Source organism: Lacerta agilis, chromosome 3 (genome assembly GCF_009819535.1).
Source record: "Lacerta agilis isolate rLacAgi1 chromosome 3, rLacAgi1.pri, whole genome shotgun sequence".
Lineage (NCBI taxonomy): Eukaryota > Metazoa > Chordata > Lepidosauria > Squamata > Lacertidae > Lacerta > Lacerta agilis.
In genome coordinates, this window is record NC_046314.1 from 62,672,803 (window position 1) to 62,693,071 (window position 20,269).

The window sequence follows — 20,269 nt, forward strand, 5'->3', positions numbered from 1 at the left end:
ATTGCACAAGCAAAAGTATTTGTGCTGGCTTCCACTGATGGCACTCATTAGTTGAATACCATCCATAAAGATTTTTATTGTACAAATACAGCTCAGGAAGGTATGGCCTTCCTATTGTTAGACCTTTTTTTAAGTTATTCAAATACATTAATTGGCTTATCACAATGTAAAATGGCTCTGTTCCATTTTTTCTTTTAAAATACTGTGATTTTGCCAGACTTCTAACATTTATATTTTTAAATATCTGTACACATCCAGAATATGCAAGAACTGTTGTAAATGTCATATAGTTTACCTATTTTTGCAAAGTTCATGTATGTATTGTATATGTTTTACAGGAGTTCTTTGTTTACTTCAAATAGCATTACTCTGGATTCAGCCTTGAAACATTGGATTACAAGGTTATTTTTTGGAATAGAGAAAAAGAATTCACCAGCTTAAATAACAAATACAGAACGAATTAGTCACACAAGGACAAGTGCTTACTATAAAATTGGAACAGAATGAAAGAGCTATTCCTTTCATGTCAATAATAATAGCTGATGCATTTTAAGCTTTGAAAAGAAGCCATGGTCTAGGGAAAAACTGTTCATACCAAATCAGTTTAAAGTTCATATAGAAATTATTAAGGTAACGTAAAAGCCATTAAAATCTCATCTTGTATAAGATATATGGCATCTTTTATATGTGATTCCAGTGCATGGCATACTTATTGACCGCAAAATACTTGCCACTACTAATTTCTTTTTCAAGTGTTGTAAAAAGTTTGAAAACAAAATATGTGCTTCAGAAAGCAGAATACCAGCAGCTCTTGGCAGATCATTAATGGCTTCCAGGAGGTTCCATGCACATGAGCATTCACTCTGTATCAGTCTCTTACTGAGACAATCTATGTATGAAACTATTAACTCTGTTTAAGGCTAAGATCTTTTTGTGTACTCGGGTACCACCTCCAGTGGTGGCACTCATCATTTAGTGGTGTGGGTAGGACTTGTCTGTAGCATATGTTAGTGGATTAGTTTTTCATGTATTTCATTCATTGTTGTAATTTCCTGTTTTTAAATAGTTTTAATTTTCTTTATTTCACCTTGTTGAGTCTCTTCAAGACTTTTTTCTTTTGTATAAAGCAGATAACAAATGAAATGATAATAGAAATTGCATTTGTCAGCTGTCTTATTTTTATTATCATTATCTGAGAAATGCAGAGGTTCTTCAGACCTCTTATTTATCAGTTACAGAAATCCCTTTGCAAAGAAGGATTGTGTTTCTTTTAATTTTATATAAAGAAGTGTTAGAAGTTGCTTATCTGATGTACATTACCTGCTTAATTTCTGACCCATTAAAATTTATTTTACATTTCACTTTTCTTTCTTTGTAGGAAATTCCACTTACTTGGATGACCATGGGCCACCCCCTCGTAAGGTAAGCTACTTCTTATTTTCAGTTCAGCCAAAATTCTGTATTAAGCTACTATATTTGCACCAGGTTGGTTGGGTGTGCATTGGGCAGAAAGTCAACTCTATCCCAGCCCTGCCAGTCTCTATTCATGGAGTGGCAAGGAGACCCCCATTACAGCTGCCATTCACGCAAGCCAATGGATGTGCCACTAATGGGAATCCAAGTGGCAGCAACATGTGGAAAGTCCCAAAACAAGACATTCCAGGGGAAAGGCTTAGCTTACCAGAGATCTTCTGGATTCCAACCTAGTAGCACAGTGATTTGCTTCTCCCACATTGCCCTTTCTTTTGCTTCAGCCAGCATGAGCAGCAGGGTTTTCATCTTTTGTGGTGGTCCTGCTGCTCCAGGAAGCCCACCACAGCCTGTCATGGGTTTAGATTACGGTGTTATTTACATATGAAATAAATATCTCTGTGGAAAGTATGGTGATGCAAGCTCTTTCCCTTCTGAAAGGGAAGACACAAAAGGCAGCAGTAAAACTTGTTGATTTTCATCTTCAACCTGGGGTGGTTGTGAGCTTTTGGACAAGTTCCCTTAGTTCAGACTCCCCCTCCCACCGACTCCTTCCAGTCTGATCTGGGCCCTATTATTCCCTTCACTTCTGCCATCACTTTCCAAGCTTACCTTATTCATGATAAGAGACACTGTAGGAAAAGACCTCTAAGAAGTGGACAGATTGTGCCCAATGCTAGGGTGTTCTTCCTTTGCCCCTGGGAAGCTCAAATGATTGTGAGCAGGAATTTGAGGTGGATCTATTCCAGATCGAGCAGATTTGGTTTACATATCAATAGTTTAGCTTCAAACAGTAAGTTGAATTCTGTATCTTCAAAATAATTGCATTATTGTATTATTTACATTGTATATGCACAGACTCTTTCTTGAGGGCTGCGTGTATGTGGGGATTGTTTGAAACTGAAAAATAAAGAAGTTTAAAAAGGGGGGAAACAGCAAAAAGGAAAGGAAAGAATTGCAAAGCTTTGTATTGTGTGAGTAATTTTCTCCTATTTAGACATATCTTCCAAATAGGGTAGTCAGAGGTGGGGGGGGGGAGTTAGTTTTGTTTTAAAACTGCAATACACATTGATCTTTAAACATCCATTAGCAAGAGCCTACTTGCATAAAATGGTAAGTGGGTGTGTTTGAAAATACTTGCTGCTCAAAATGTACCTTTTTTTTAAACAACTGGTAAATAGAATGTATATACCCAGGGATTTATCCCAGTATTATTTATGTCTCTGAACATTGTTACTTCTGATTAATTTATAAACATTAAAGGGTTGATGTGTAAATTAAGTACATGGTTTAAGAACTTAATCCGTTCTGGAAGTCCGTTCTTAAACAGAAACTGTTCTTAAACCAAGGCATGCTTTCCCTAATGAGGCCTCCCGCCACCAGTGCTCTTCCACCGTTCGGATTCTGTTCTTAGACCGAGGTAAAGTTCGCAAACCGGGACACTACTTCCGGTTTTGCAGAGTTTGTAAACCGAATTGTTTGTAAACAGGGCTGTTCTTAAACCGAGGTACCACTGTACTGCTTTGCAAAAAAAAAAAAAAAAAAAAAGATTATATATGCCTGCTTATTCTGAAAGTAATTCCCTAGTTGAATAGAGGTCACAACCTCTATCTGCAACTGTTGTGGCATCAGTGAATAAAGAATTGCACATTTCTGGCCATAAATTTGATCTTCTGGCTAAATCGGTGGTTTTGTCTTGGCTGCCACAATGTTTTCATGTCTGCTATAGTGTTCAAGAGGGTTTTTTGTGTGTCACTGGGAAAAAGCACCATAAATCAGTGGTCAGATCTTTGGAATCTTGAGTGTTCTGAAAGGTAGCTCACATTAAATGTTTGGTTTGATTTATTGGTTTGATAGCTAGAAGCTATCAAGGAGTGTTGTGTTTCAGTTTCAAATTTTCAATTCCCTTTTCTTTTACTACCTAATTTTTGTCAACATTCTCCTACAACTTTTAAGAGAGTCTTGATTTGTAAACAACAACAAAAATCCAGGTCAGAACAGCAGGGATTGTTGTACCAAATGCTTCTGCTATCCATTTTGGTATTTTAAGACCAAATCCATCTAGCCTGCAAATTGGTGTGCTATAACTTTGATCTTCACAGTGTGAACCAGATGTTCTGAGATGCCAGAGTTGAAGAATCATGTTGAGCTGATGGCCCATGAAATGCACAAAGAATTCTGCCCCTTGCCTCCCACTTAATCTGGCTGCTAATAGCCTACTGAACCATGCAAGAGGGTAGTGGGAAGTGCCAAGTGTCACTCTTAAGCTTTGAGATATTTAGCAAACGTTTGTGTAAAAAAAAACTTGTGAGAGCTGAAAAATGGGAGGAGATTATCCACATTAACTGCACAAGCAGAGGAACATGGTCACCTTTATTTTTATTTCCTTATTTACTCACTAACTCGGTTGTCTTACCATCTGTTGCCTCTGTTTCAGTTATAGAGGGGGGAAAATATCAAGACCAAAATCCAGATAGGTTTGCCCTAAAAGGTGTAAAAATAAATAACATTTAAAAATCTATCAGCAGATTGTCTTTTGTAATCTTGGCTTATAAATAACTGCTTGCCTATAGCAAGTCAACTAGGCACCAACTTTTCTGTAAACTCGGAGAGAACTAGCTCTTCCTGCCCCACACAGCACAATCCTATGCAGTACTCAGAAGCGATCCCAGTGACTAGTGATAATAGTTTTGAGGGTTTGATTCCAAGATTGATATAAGCCACATTATTTTAAGACACTCAGCTTGATCCTGCATATTTTTACTAAGATTTAATCTCTCATTAAGTTCATTATCCCTTGCTTTTAATAGGTTTATAAAGGATTGCAGATGATCGGCACATACAATTGCTTTGAAAGTATAGTATTCAGTGTTCAATAAATGTTTTGATTGGGTCTACATCAATTAAAGAGTGGGGTGTTTATTTCTTTTTCAAATGTTTCCATACTTGGGGGTCCATAAATGTAGTCACCAAAACCAGCTACTACCAGATTCATCTTTATTTTATTACCACCTGTCCCCAGGTGCCCAGCACAAAATGAGAGATACCTTACCTATGCTTGCTTCATACGTTGCAGAGAATCTTGCTTCATGCAGAATGGTAGCAAGACTCCTATCTGTCTTCTGACTTCAACAGTACACTCAGAGAACTTATTTTATTGTGGATCACTGTTTCATCTCATCAACATTTGGTAATATTTATTTGTTTAGAACCAAAATCCCAACATATGAGATTCATCATCATCATCAAATTTATATGCCGCCCTTCTTTCAAAAATTTAAGGGCAGTTTACAACATAAAAACACAAAATACATAGCATTAATAACAAAAAAGAAAAATCCTTTGATTCACTGTGTGGATTTTAGGAGATGTGTGGAAGATAGAATATTTGCTATTTTTTTTTCTTTACTATTTTATTTATATCGCCATGTTTCTGCCAAGGAACTCAGTGTGCTATGGATGGTTCTCCTCTCCATTTTATTCTCACAACACCCCTATGAGGTCGGTTGGACTGAGAGACTGTGACTGGCCCATGCCATGACATGAGCTTCGTAGCTGAGTGGGTATTTGAACCATGGTCTAACACTTTTAACTGCTACACCACACTATCACTCTGAATACTGTGAAGCAGCAGGAATCTCTCTCACTTTTGATGGTCTTCTATGCCTATCATGGAGCTTAAGGCTGACCTAACTCCTCCTCTGTGTTGGCCAACTTGAAATAAGAGTTGTGTTGGTAGCAACCTCAAATAATGTGGACCTCTTTAACTGTTAGTATTTATGGTTGTTAAAATGCAGGTCGTTTTGGGATGTCTCTTGGGATTCATAAAGGAAATAAATAAATGATAACATTAAAGCTGAACTAATTTTTATTGATTTTTTGTAAAGATACATATTAGTTGAGTAAAAACTTTTCTCCTATCATCTCAGAATCCCTGGTGGTATTTTGTGCAGGGTTTTACTCCTCACTTTTTGGTTTTGTTTTGTTACGTAGTTAGTCTAATGGGCTCTGTTATGGAAAGTCAGTTTTATAAATGCATATGATATATCAGTGGAAATTACAGCATATTCTAAAAGAAAGGGAATCACTTCAAAAAGGATTGAGAGGGATTAGAAATAAATTTCTGTTAAAATTGATTATAACTTTATTGGAGAACTCTTTTGGAAATGGGTGGTGCTAGTAGGATTCTCGTAGCACACAGCGATCAGTGACTGGAATAAATTAAGCCATTGAGTTTATACTAATGAATGGAGCTAGGCTACAAGTGCAATCAACTAAATGTTTCTCTGCAAATTAGGCATACTTTTGGTAAGTGTCTAATAATGGCAACAGTTGTATCCTTTGAAATGTCCATTTGCTGGAAAAAGAAGACATTGCTGCCTAAGACAATACAAGTTTTTCAATGTGTAAAGTGGTGGAAAAGCAGGACACACTTTGGATGTGTGTGCTAGGTTCGAACCCTCAAATTTTCAGTTAAAGGATGTCAGATAGCACAGCTGTCAAAGATCCCTGTTTGAGACTGTAAAGAACCACTGCAGGTGGAAAGACAATACTGAACTGCTGAGATGGAGTAGGGATCTGACTTGGTACAGGCCAAGATCATCCCATCCCATCTGTTCCTATGATTCATAAACATGGATTTTCACAGAAAACTTATAAGGGGGATATTTGTAAGCTGATGAGAAATGATATTCACTCACTTGATGACCTTCTTTCTCTGCAGAGAGCAATTGCACTTTTTGTGAGGTTGGTTAAAGCCAAGGAAATATACATACTTGTGATGCCAGATGATAAAATTTGGCCCGTTAAGGCATAAATATTTTAATAAAGAAAAAGGTTAAAGGTCAGCCAATGAGATTCTGCTTCTCATTATGCGTGTCATTTAACTGAATTTTATTTAGAATAGACCTGTTGAAATTAATGGACTTAAAGTCATGATCGTTCATTTTAGTAGGGCTGTTCTAAGTAAAACCTTGTTGAAAACCACCCACTATTCTTAAAGTGGTAGAAGCCTGGTGTGCACAAGGCAACCTTTTTTATAGTGGCCCCAATCTATGGAAATCCCTACTTAGGGAGATTTGTTGGTGTTTGCCTTCCTTCTCAAGCCTAAACCTTTCTCTTTACTCTTGTTTTCATGTGGCATTGCTGATGGTGACATTTTTTGTTTTGGGTTCAGTAAGGAGAATTTTGGTTTTCTATATACTGTATGTCACATTATAGAAATTGACTACTAATTGAGCCTAAATTAAATCATTTAAGCTTGCACAGAGTCCCAAATTGAACTGCATTACCTACCTTCCACCTTCTGTCTTAATATCCTCGTTTCTGAAAATTAACTTGGGGATGAGGCAGTGGAGAGGGCTTCCAATCCTACTCCTCAATGTCCAGACCTTAGTCAGCTTAGTGTTTAGTGTTATGTTTGAGCTCTGCACTGTGGCTAATCTTAACCACAGCTTGTTCAGTTAAACCCAGTTCATAACCTGTAGTTTGAAATTGCCTTGTTTCAGTAAACCATAGTTAAGATTAACTACAGTTTGTCCCTGTTTGAACACAATGACAGGCCGAGGCAAAACAAAAGCAGGAATGAAATCTTTAGATCTCCTTGCAGTGGCAGTGGAGGAAGCAGTGGGAGTAACTATGTTCCTATATCTGTTTGGATTTAAGTAAACAAATAATATTTAGATTTATAGTTGAATCCTATACATAACTTGTGTGAATGTTTAGGAAATGATGAAAAGAGTAAAAACATTTAAAGCAGCAGAGATGGCTCATGAGTAGGGAGACGAGAACTCTCCCACAACCTGGGGATGAAAAAGATCTGCAAAATTCATTTTTCAGAAAAGTCTAGTTGATTTTCATACGACTACAGCAGATTTAGGTGCTTAAAGAAAGCTATGCTTCTTGCACAAATTAATATGCAAGTCTAGCCACATAAGTGAAGGATCCAACTAAATAAATTGCACAAATACTTAATGTAACTTAGCACCCACAGAACAGGATTGAGTCAAAACTGGTGAGAGATTTGAAGCCTCTGAGGTCTTCTTTCAGTATGTTGTATTTTTATAAAACTTTCACCTATTGTACTTTGACAGTTTCAGACAAATTAGAATATTAAGCAGTCAACATTTTAAAGTACACAGTTAGTTTATTGGTAGTTATTTAAAGTTTGTGATAAATATTTTATATAAAGCACAGTGGTTGCATAGCACTATTAAAGCACTTTTAAAATATGCAGAGTGTTACTCATGAATAAATAACATTTCCTGTGGCTAGTCATGAAGATGTAATTCCGATAACAGCCATATGACTTTGTGTCAGACAGTCAATAGGAATGAAGTAGTAATAATTCAAAATATTAAAAATAAAATTGAAAACTAAATGAAAGCTGTGATTTCCAAAGGCAAGCTTTGTGAATGAAAAACTTATTAACTTCTCAGTCTGCCCTATAGAGGCTGCAGTAATAAGATTTTAAAGTAATATGCACTTGAAGGAAGGCTGGTTTAGTGATGTAAGCAGTATAGCTGAAGACTGCATGCAGAAGTAAACATTTTTGCATTGACTAATAAGTGGCTTGAATGAATGAATGAATGAATGAATGAACCAGTGCTACTCCCCAGAAAGAATGCTGTCCTGATATCTACTCTGGCATTTATTCAGATGGGAATTAATTGGAATTAAAAGTTCTCCATCAAAGATTATTCATTCTCACTGCTCAGTTCTTTCTAAGGGGGTGCAACTCTGAAGATGGACATTAAACTTGCTAGAATTGAAACACACTATGCATATTTTGAAACTCTACCCGAGTAACAACCAGACAGGGGAAGGAAGTGGCAAGGATGCAAATAGATCTCTCTTTTAATTGAAAAGTGCAGTCAGCTCATTGTTCTTCCCAGGTAATAGAAACAATAACTAATTGAATCTTATTGCTAGTACATTTGACAAAGAAATTAGGGGGAAAGGGTTTGTGTCATTTTAAGGCTAACATTTATTGTGACATAAACTTTTTGTAGGCTAATACTTTAGTCCACAGTAATTCTGTTAAATCTTAGATGTGGTTTATTATATTGCTATAATAGCTTAACACAGTGAGAAGAAACACTTCTCTTGAGTTACAAAAAATTATTCTGTGTATTTAAAGATTTCTAAATAGGAAGGCTAATGTGTATCTCTTTGTCTAGGTACTTCCATTCCCTAGCCAAGTGGTGTATAACAGGGTTGGAAAGTGTGGGAGTCGAACTGTGGTTTTGCTGTTGCGAATTCTGTCTGAGAGACATGGGTTCAACTTGGTTACATCAGATATTCATAATAAAACCAGGCTGACCAAGAATGAACAGGTAAGTTGTTTGTGTCTTTTTATATGTTATGGTTTTCATTTTTAGAGTAATTTTATTCTGAGTATTTCATTGCAGTAAATTATTTTTCAGTAGAATTAGAAATATTTTTATATTAAAAATTATCACTTTTCTTATCTAACAAGCTGTTAACTACATATATTTTTTAATCATTCTGGCAAATGGTATCATAAGTAAATTATAGCTGAGCTGATAATTAAGTCCAGTTTTGCTACTGTTTTATCAGTACTGAAGGGTGCCCTGCTTTTGGCAATTTGCGGGGAATTAAACTGTAAGTGATGTGAAAGTGTTCACTTATTCCGAAAATGTTGCATTGAATAGACTTCATTTGCTCCTAGATTTTTAATGGCCAGGATCACTCATTTGAAATCAGGAATTATTGCTCTTAGTCAAAGTCCTATAAATTCAGCAAAACTTACTCCCAGGTAAATGGAGTCAGGATTGCAGTCTAAATCAGCTTCCTTAACCTTCAGCAGTGTTGGTGCATAGCCAAAGTTCGTTGGCTATATAGCATTGTGAGGTCATTGAATTTTCTGGGATTGTCTGAGGATACTGTTTGAAAGAGAGAATTCCTAACCAAGGAAGGAAATGGGCACTGAAGCAGCAGCAGATTGGGGAAATAATGGCAGCAAATAGTATGAAGAAAGGCAAACATTTTCAGAGGTTGGTTGTTTTTCTTTCTGGGCCCTGCTCTAAAAGCTCTTCTTTTGCACTGAAAGCCAAAAAGGCTAATCAGTCATTGCAGCCTGAAAACAAGCCATGAAATTATCCAGTGTAAGATACTGATGCTTACTTTTAGGATCAAAGCTGCTGCTGCATGCTATGAGGATCAATTAACCCTGTGTATAGTAGTTGTCCAAAAATAATAATCAGAGACAGATCTTGCAGCAAGGACTGGGAGTTCAGAATTTTCCAAATGGAAGCAGAACATCAAAAAGCTTTGAGGCAAGGAATGGGGTAAATGGGTTTTGCGGTGAAAGCTGCAGGTAGGGGAGAGAATATTGGAGGACAGCGGGACTGGCCCAATACATTTTGGCTCCTGGAGCGAACCACAAAATTGTGCCCCCCCCCAACCAGGGAAGAAGAGGTAAGTGAAGATCTAAATCAAGAATGGAGGGGGGGGGGGATAAAAATTGAACAGTGGTGGTTGAAGTGGGAATCAAAACCTGTCACAGATAGGAAGCAACCAACTCTAAATTATGTCATTCAGATGCAGAGCTCAGGAAACCCCAGAGGGCAGCACCCACCAATTCCTCCCTAGGGGTGGAAGGAGACTACCAGAGCCTCCTGTTCACTGAGAGGCCGCTGTGACATTGGTGTGTGTGTATGCTGCTGAGGAGGTAACAGATTTGGACTCCAAAGAGCATGCCATAGCTGTTGCTGCCATGCTGCAGCCACCGCCAATGCATTCCTTGGAGGCCGGATCAGCTGCCCCTGTGGATCCTGCTACCTGAAGTGGTTGCTTCTCCTTGCCTCATGGGTGGGCTGGCCCTGGAGAGACAGCAGCGGCAACTGAGAATGGCAAAATAAGCAGGAATTCTGTTTCAAGTATTAGCAAGCTGTCTAGATCCACATTCATTGGAGTATTCATAAGCTTAGTAAGTCTATTTTAATTCCACACTTTGCCACCTTCCCCAAGCAGCAGACTTGCTGCTTCTCTGTTCTCCCTGTGTTGCTCCAAACCAGGGGTCAGCAACTTTTTTCAGCCGGGGCCAGTCCACCGTCCCTCAGACCATGTGAGGGGCCGGACTATATTTTGAAAAATAAATAAATAAAAATGAACAAATTTCTATGTCCCACAAATAACCCAGAGATGCATTTCAAATAAAAGCACACATTCTACTCATGTAAAAACACGCTGATTCCCGGACCGTCCGCAGGCCGGATTTAGAAGGTGATTGGGCTGCATCTGGCCCCAAACACAGCCAGGGAAGCCCTTGCCGTTGTCTCTAGAATCTCTCGCAACCCTCAGTTTATTCCTCCTAACTCCATCCTTTGAAGCCGTGTAAATTGAGTCATTTTATGTTGTTTTTAGCATCACACCATGCACACAATCATTTTATAAGAAAGTGGGATTGGCCATGATTAATATAATAAACATCTGAACACTTAAGCTCCATTGAACTTGGTGGGGCTTACTGGTACTTCATATTAGAGATGCACATTATTGTGCTGTAAATGACCTAATTTTAATTTAAAAATAATTTTCTCATAGCAACATATGTATAATTTAAAGCCACTATTTATTTTTATTATTTCCCAAATCTTTGCAGATTTAAAACAAAAAATCATTGTAGAATATGAAAATGTGTTGCTTACTAAAATATTCTTGTGCAGTGAAAATGTTGTACCTGTTGGTTTATAATCTAAATTCAAGTTCTCTGGGTTTTATCTAAAGTGGATCAACATTTTTGTTTTCCTTTAAAAAATGAAAAGGAAGGAATGATTTTAATAACTTATACGTTTAGTGTTGATACAGTAAAAGGTGGTTTTATTTCCAGGTAACCAATTACATTTCCTTTGGATGAAACTGGATTTTGTTTGCATCCTTCATATGAGTGGCCTTTCTCTTAACCTGTCATGAATCAACCATTTCTCTACGCCACCAAGTGGAATGCTGCTGAAAACGCAGCCCAATGTTATACTAAATAATCTTGTACTTCCTTATTGGGAGATCCAAGACGATATTAAGGAGCAAAATTTGTCTCAGGCTGCAGTACTAAAAATACTTACTAGAATGTAAGACCCATTGGACACAGTTTAACTTCCTCCTTTGTAAACATGTATAGATTGTGCTGTCAATACAGTATTAACCTTTGCTCTGTGATTTCAAAAATTGAAAGGCAGAAATAAGCCCTACAGTTGGATGTGTAGGTTTAATAATTCTGTCACTCTCCTATAGTCTTATGGAGTTGCCCTTTCTATAATGTACAGAAATGGAAGTAAGTCAAAATTATGGTAGAATAAACAAGCTGCTGTTATCAAGCCTCCTCAGTAGACACGTGTTAGACATTGGCATCAGTGCATCTTGGCAGATTTACCCAGTAATTTATACTCACACAGGTCTTAAAAATGCAGATATCTATTGAGAATCAAAATACACACATTTAAAATTTCAGTGGGGTACAATTCATATCTATTTACATCAGTGGGCAGTAACAATATCTATGGTTTCTATGGTTTCAGGGGATTAGCTAACTACAGAACAACTAAATGCGCACACACAAGAAGGAACAAGCACACAAGGCATTGGAGGAGATGGGGGATGAGTTCAGTCTGCACTGTATCTGGGCTCATCTTGCAGACCAGGCCTCACAGCTGAGCAGGAGGATTCTTCTGGGCAATGGAGGCCCCTGAATACCAGCTTCTGGGAACTTCATGTGAGCAGAGTGCTGTTGCATCCAGGTCCTGCCATGTGAGAAAAAGGAATATTGGGCTAGATAGTCCATTGGTCTGATTCAGCTGTCTTGTCTGTTCTTTTGACCAGAGGGTGGCTTCTAAAACACAGTCACACACACTCAAAGATAGGAAGACGGAGCAGTTGTGAAGGCTCTGAGAGACAGTATGGGGAGAAACGTGCTCTGCTGAGCAGACCTAGATGTTGACTACATAACCTGTTTTCCCTGCCTAGGTGAGGCAGGAAAAACATCAAAGGCAGCAAACCTGAAAAAAGCTTCATGGATCTCAGATTCAGCTAGCAAAGATCCAGGGAAAGGGATGAAAAGTAGTGAAGCCCGGGAATGGGTTGTTGAAGCACCCGCACCAAGCCTGGGACACCTGCTTCAGCAAGCAGGGGTTCAGAGACAGTAAAGTAAAAAGCAGGAGAATCCAATCCCTGGTTCTCACTAGCTAAGTGATTTCAGGCCCAGTGATATTCAGCAGAGTAGATCTGGGGAGCCTGAAACCACATAGGTGATTGAACAATTGATTTTCAGAGTGGAACTAGGCAAAGCCAGAACAAAAAAATGGCTCCAGCAGTCCAGTTTTTATACCTTTCTGGACAAAAGCATCAAAAGAAATGCAAACATTTGCTAGTTCAGGGAGGTGTCATTCCACATTTCCTATACCTAATATGAGTGGTTTGGTCAGTGTGGTGGGATTTTCTTTTGCGGAGACACTTGGCAGTACAATGGTACCTCGAGTTACAAACGCTTCAGGTTACAAACTCCACTTACCCACAAGTAGTTACCTTGAGTTGAGAACTTTGCCCCAGGATGAGAGCGGAAATCGTGTGCCAGCGGCGCAGCGGCAGCAAGAGGCTCCATTAGCGAAAGCACGCCTCTAGTTTAGAACAGTTTCAGGTTAAGAACGGACCTCCAGAACGAATTAAGTTCATAACTAGAGTTCATAACTGTATTAAAGTTCATAACTGTATTAATTCTTCAGCTAGTTTGACTAGACCTAGCTTTGGGCTTCCACAGAAGGGAAGATTGCTATTGAAGTCAGGCCCTGCTTGTCGGCAAACCATAGACATCTCATTGGCCAGTGTGAGAACAGGATGCTGAACTAGATGGGCTTTTGGTTTGATCCAGCAGGGTTCTACTCATATTCTTTCTTCTGGCAGGATCTGCTCACTGTAAAACCTGAGACTGTGCCTGCATTCTAGAGGATTCCAGGGTGCACAGACTGTATGGAGAGTGAGCAGCATGAAAATACCCTTTTATTTGTTCCAATCAAGGGACCTGCACAGTCTGTCTTTACTGTAATTCTCCTCCTCCTCCTCCTCCTCCTCCTCCTCCTCCTCCTCCTCCTCCTCCTCCTCCTCCTCCCATGAATCTTCTGTTGAGCTGGGGAGAGTGGAGCCACAGAGTAGACTTGGTAGGCATATGAAACAGGTGCACTGGAGAACAGCTTGGGTAGTCTGCCTTGCTTTTGGCTAGCTGAGAAGTTTCCAGTAGTATGATGGAAAACAGTATATTGTGCTATTTATGCTATAACAAGTAAATACATCCAAACTAGAGCAGCCGCCTTTCCAGCAATTTAATTTAACATAGGCTGCAATCCTATGCACATTTACTTGGGAGTAAGCCCCATTAAACTAGAGGAAACATGCATATTGCCACCTTCTGCAAACAGATTTACGGTATTTCCAATTTGTGCATTGCTTTATCTTGCTCAGTTACTGTAGCCTTCAAGTTAAAGGAATGGTAAAAGTCAGGTCAGTCCCCCCCCCCCCCCACCCCATACAACTAGACTTTTTCTAAAGCCAATTAGAATAATCTGCGCAGAGCAGAAGTCAGGAAATCAGAGCTGCAAGAATGTCTGGAATTCTTTTGCACACATCTCATTTAACACTTTCAGGAGCCTGACATATTACAGAACACTCTAAAAGCTGAAAGTGAGTGCCGAGAACTGAGAACTGTATTTCACCTCCCCCTTTAACCAAATATCTTCTGAAATTTAAAGTAATATTTAGTTTTGTATTAAATTGGAACTGCATTCTAAAATGACTTAAACACAACCAGGCCAAAATAGTGAGGGGAGAGGAAAAACTATCCTGATAGTTGAGACCAGCTTTTGAAAAGCTATCTCCATGGAAACAATAGCATAGGCTTTCTTAAATAATGGAAAAGGTAGATTACAACTTAATGCCTGACTAGTCAGTAGATACAAATGAAAGAATAAAGTCAGGGCCTACAGTAAATAAACACCTGTTATTTCTCCCACATGGGTATGAAAGAAATTTTTTAAGTTACCAAAAAATTAAGTTGGTGGCAAATAGAATGTACAATAGTAACCACACAATCTTACATGACATCACACCAGGGCTTTTTTTCATCCGGAACACTCCGGGTGCCACCTTAAAAAGCCCCTCCTGAAAGAAACTCAACAACTTAGGTTTGTCTGTCAAAAAAGGTGGGAGTTCCTGCACCTCTTTTTTTCCGGAAAAAAGCACTGCATCACACCATTGCAATGCAAGTTCTATGTGATAGAATTACCGTATTTTTCGCTCCATAAGACACACTTTTTCCCTCCTAAAAATGAAGGGAAAATGTCTAGGCGTCTTATGGAGCGAAGGCACTGGATGGCAGTGGGATCCCTCGAGTGGAGGGATGCCTCTGCCGCCAGAGCCATGGCTCCCAGGGGTGGAGGAGGGGGGAGCAGCCCGAAATCGGGCTTCTCCACTCCCCTCCACCAGCGGCAGAGAGGCAGTGGAGGGGGAGCAGCCCGAAATCGGGCTTCTCCACTCCCCTCCACCAGCGGCAGAGAGGCAGTGGAGGGGGAGCAGCCCGAAATCGGGCTTCTCCACTCCCCTCCACCAGCGGCAGAGAGGCAGTGGAGGGGGAGCAGCCCGAAATCGGGCTTCTCCACTCCCCTCCACCAGCGGCAGAGAGGCAGTGGAGGGGGAGCAGCCCGAAATCGGGCTTCTCCACTCCCCTCCACCAGCGGCAGAGAGGCAGTGGAGGGGGAGCAGCCCGAAATCGGGCTTCTCCACTCCCCTCCACCAGCGGCAGAGAGGCAGTGGAGGGGGAGCAGCCCGAAATCGGGCTTCTCCGCCCCCCTCTGCCAGCTGCAGAGCAGCGGGGCTGGGCAGCAGCCACTTAGCTCCTGCCCAGCCCCGCTGCATTGGGGCGAAACGCGAGGGGAGGGCTCTGTTTCCCTCCCTCGCAGCTTGCATTGGAGCAGCCAGGTTGCACAGGAGACACTTAGCTCCTGCCTATCCCCGCTGCTTTGGGGCGAGTGGTGAGGGAGGGCTCCGTCTGGGCCCCTTTCCTGCTGCCTGCCCCACAGCGAGCCGGGGAGAAGGGAGACGCGGTTGCCCCTGCAAGAGGTGGCAACGTGATCAGCGCCCTGAAAGCTTTTGGGGTGCTCATGCCGCCGCCTCTCGCAAGAGCAGGCTTCCTTACTCCCCCCCTCTCTCTCCCCCTTCCTTCTCTGTCTCTCTCTCTCCCCACCCACCCACCCCTTCCTTCCTTCCTTCCTTCCCTCCCTCCCTTCCTCTCTCCCTCTCACCCCTCCCTTCCTTCTCTGTCTCTTCCCTCTCTCCCTCCTTCCTTCTCTCTTTCCTCTCTCCTCTCTCTCTTTCACCCCTTCCTTCATTGTCTCTCTTTCTTTCTTTCTTTCTTTCTTTCTTTCTTTCTCTCTCTCTCTCTCTCTCTCTCTCTCTCTCTCTCTCTCTCTCTCTCTCTCTCTCTCCCCTTCCTTCCTTCTCCCTCTTTCTTTCACTCTCACCCCTTCCTTCCTTCCTTCCTTCCTTCCTTCCTTCCTTCCTTCCTTCCTTCCTTCTCTCTCTCTCTTCCCTCCCTCCCTCCCAGCCTTTTAGAGGAGGAAAACAAGAAAAATATTTTTCCCCCCTTGTTTTCCTCCTCTAAAAATGAGGTGCGCCTTATGGTCCGGTGCGCCCTATGGAGCACAAAATATGGTACATTATGTTTATTTAGACCTTGACTTACTCATTTATGTTCTTTTAGGCACATTTGTCTCCTGGTATATACTGCAAAGTTGTACATAATTTTGTTAAGAGAAGCAATACATTTCTACATTAAATAAATATAGGAGGTGTAATATTTTTGAACAATACGTGTGAATTTCATGCACATATTCTGATGGGCAGGTGATTGAATGCGATGGGTTTTTAACATTAGAGCAGGTATTCCAATTAAGTGCAAGGCCTAGGACATCCCCTGCAGGCTCCGAGCATGTATGTGGCCATGCTGTTACTGGTCCCAAGGAACCCTTCATTCAACATTGAAAAGGTTGACCTTAGAAATACACTGCTCCTTGCACTTACTGCTTTATGAAGTTGTTACTTTCCAAAGCACCACAGTAAAAAGAGCAAAAGTCAGGCACGGCGACTGCCAGTAGGAAGAGAAGAAAACTACGTTCCTGCTTATCCCACAAAATTGATGTAACAAGCATGTGAATTGGTGAAGCAAAGTATATTGACATTTAGTACTTCTGCAGGCTAGGAGGTCACAGAAGTGGCCTTATTTTCTTCCATCTTAGTGTAGCATAGACCATCTCTATTTCTCCCCATTATTCTTGATAGATGGGGTCAGGGGCACTGACTTGAGCCCCAGATTATGGGTGCTCAGTGGCGCATGCAATGTAGCATGACATCATGCCATGCCATAATGGCATCACGTTGCATCGTGACATCATGTTACATAGCATGTGCTGCCTGGGAGCCCCGGAATTTGCGTCAGAGGCTGCATAACGCCTTGGACACCATCCCCAAGGCCCCCATGAGGCCTTGCATGTGACTTACAGTGCTTTGCAAGGCCCCAGAAGTCATGTCAGAGGCCCCCCAGGCCCCCATATAGTTGGTGCCAGTGGCTGGGATCTAATGTATCAGTACCTCAAAGAAACAAATATCTTCTGAAGGCTGCTGTTTGGGTGCCACATTTTGACAAGCTTGATTTTAAATTCAGTGTGTTCTTGTTTTTAGATGGAATTGATTAAAAATATAAGCACTGCTGAACAGCCCTATTTATTCACTAGACATGTTCACTTCCTCAATTTCTCAAGGTAAGATAGTTCCTCACTTACAGTGTTTTATCTGGTATGTTTAATTTAACAGAAATTGATTTATTTAAAGCTTTCATTTTCAGTTTAGTGTACAGTCACTGTATCTCCCAGAACCTTGTGGGCAGAGCAAAATGTGCAATATTTACCTAGCCAATGCTCCTACTCCTACTCCTCTTCCTATCCTGACTGGACAACAATAATCTAGGAAAACCCCACCTGTATGCTCTGGTATTTGTATATTCTGGTATGTATACACATATGATAAGCATAAGATTGCACCATGAGGAACCGGCTTCCATACGAGCATGAAAGATATGTGTGGTGCAGGGATCCACCATCTTTTTCTCCCCCTCCTCACCTTATGGGAGACTCCTGCATCAGTGGCTAAAGCAGTAAATGATATAATACAATATACATCCTTGTCTGTGTTTCCAATTGTCTGTGTACACTTCATGCTTTTTCATAGGTCACTTGAGTTTATAACCTTTTCAGCTGAAAAACTCTATATTGCATTATGTCAAAAAGAATCTCCTGCCAGAATTCCATTTTATTTTTATTTCCCTCTGCCAGTGTAATTTTATATGCATTAGCTGTTCAGTTGTCGTCCCCACTTTAAAATATAAACTCTTGGGAGAGGAGGTTTCAGATTATAACCACATATGCTTGTGATGTTACATCAGATGCAACGTTAGAAAACACTATTGAGCTGAAGAATAGTGAATTACTAAATGTCAGTATCCAGAGTGGTAGCCGTGTTAGTGTCTTCCAGCAAAATCAGGTCCTGTGGTACGCAAGACTAAGCAAATAAACTTTCATTGACCACAGAATGCTTAATCAGATGTGTGTTGTCTTGAACTGCAGGTACATTTGTAGGGTTTTTTCACAGGGGATGGGGAGAAAGTGTATAAACAGTCAGATCAGAAGGAAACGAAACACATTAGTAACACTATGCATACAAACTCAGTACCGGTAGTTGATAACACAAACACCTTGACATGGGGACACCAGTGATCACATATAGTGTGGTAAAAATCCATTGTGTCAATTTAGTCTGCAGTATAGCCCTAAACTTCTTGGCGTATTGCAATTCAACTGTTTCATGCTTTAGTCTCCCTCTGAAGTTCCTTTGTTCAAGGGTAGTCACCATAAGGTCTGTTATCTTGGAAGGCTGGTATGTCCCCTCACTGGCTTCATTGCCATTTCTGATGTCAGATTTTTGTCCATTTATTCTTATTGCTTAGATACTGTTATGTTTGCCTTATGGAGATAGACATTATTAGAAGATGATGGCACATATTGCAGTGAAATATGAGCAAGTGAGAGAACCCCTGATGTTGTGGCTGATAATAGGAGGTCCTGTAATAGTACTGCCAGAGAAGATATGTGGACAGAGGTGGTATTTGGGTCAAACACAGGGTCTGGTTCCAGTGTCTATATCACTGTTGTGTGGCTTTTTGTGTGGCTGGGGTGAGCTGGGTGAAAGTATAGTTCTGCCACCCAAGAACGAGAAGAAAGTGTGTAAAAGTTATATTCCTAGCTTTAACAGAATATATTTTCTTAAATATTGGAAGTTGGAGAATGGAATAAATTAGACAGCCTAAATATTGTTACAGTCTCAGTGTACTTGTTGACCATCTGAGCAGCACCCTTGAGCATATAGCTTTATGTGCAGGGAACTACTATGGGTGTTTCGTTGATATGTAGAGATTGTAGGTAGAACCTGTCACCACAACGATACTACACATGCAGTGGATGCACAGAGGGATGGCAGTAATATGGTCTGAGTTCTTATGTTGAGAGAGCTACATAGATGGAAAGTATAATCTTTAAAATTCCATATTTCAGTTTGCTGCAGTGGATCATTGGGTCATTATAATAATTTATAGCTCATATTCAATTACTTATTTGAAGCACACTCCCCCCCCCCGATTAGCCCCCCCCAATTAAGCAGCTATATAGCTCAGATGAATAAAAGTTTCTGACCTTTTAATCAGCCCTGCATTCTATAAACTGACACTTTCCATTTTGCCCGAGGAAGAATTCTATGCGGCAATTGAGAAGCCACACATTTACTAGTTAGCCTAATAAAGATGGTTTTGCATTGTTAAATAACAAGAAGAAGAATTTTAAAAATGTTTGCCATTTTTAAACAGAAAGGAAAGTTAACCCTTCAACAAATAGGCACTAAGAGAGGCTTGTCCTCAAAGGAGCAAAATTCAAACTATGGAGTAGAGAAATTATGGGAGGGGAAAAGAAATTCATAAGTAATGCATTTAACCTTCCCATGATTCATTTCCTTGGCAATGGGCCTGTACCTGACTAAACCATCAACTGAAATGTCAGGGTATGTGCAGTTGAGGTACGGCTTATGTGCCCTAAGCTTTAGAAACAAAGATTCTAGCTCTCAACTTCCCCCAGCTGTTTAAATGGTCTTAAACGTTGTTTAGCCTTTGGGGGGGGTGTGGAATACAATAAATACTTTTTCACTTAGGCAATTGCTTTAGTTACCATGTTATGTAAATGTAAATAGGAGAAGGGTGGAGGTGCCTACAATACAATCTGAGTGTGTCATGATGAAATGATGTATGCTCTGGAAAGATGTTTAGAACTCCTGGGCTCATTGCTCACTGTCGATGAAATTCTAATCTCCTTTATGCCAATGGGAGGCTTGCCACTGACTCTACAGCAGCCAGTATTGCATTGTGCTGCAGTAGTTCTTTCCACAATCAGCTAATACCGCAGAGCAAGTTTTGCATTTACCAAAGATTTGGGCAAACTTCCTCATCCCCTTACTTAGTTCAGCAGACACTAAGCTATGTAAAGGACTTTTAAGAACTTGCCTCAGTTTTGAACCTGACATCATTTGAGCAACATTAGGTAGCAACACAGCATATAGATGGGGTAGAAGGGCTAACATTTTGGCTTTTTTTTTTTTTAACACTAGGCTTTTGAATTTAAGAGGGGAATAAGCGGCATAT

General features: G+C 40.4%; 1 protein-coding gene across 1 annotated transcript in view; it reads left to right on the forward strand.

The window, feature by feature from the left end:
• Window positions 1–20,269, forward strand: part of UST (uronyl 2-sulfotransferase) — a 118,496-nt gene that overhangs the window by 46,502 nt on the left and 51,725 nt on the right. Inside the window, exons 2-4 of the mRNA XM_033143963.1 lie at window positions 1,379–1,422; window positions 8,649–8,804; window positions 17,212–17,291. Coding sequence (XP_032999854.1) covers window positions 1,379–1,422; window positions 8,649–8,804; window positions 17,212–17,291 — 280 coding nt within the window. The remainder of the gene's footprint in view (window positions 1–1,378; window positions 1,423–8,648; window positions 8,805–17,211; window positions 17,292–20,269) is intronic.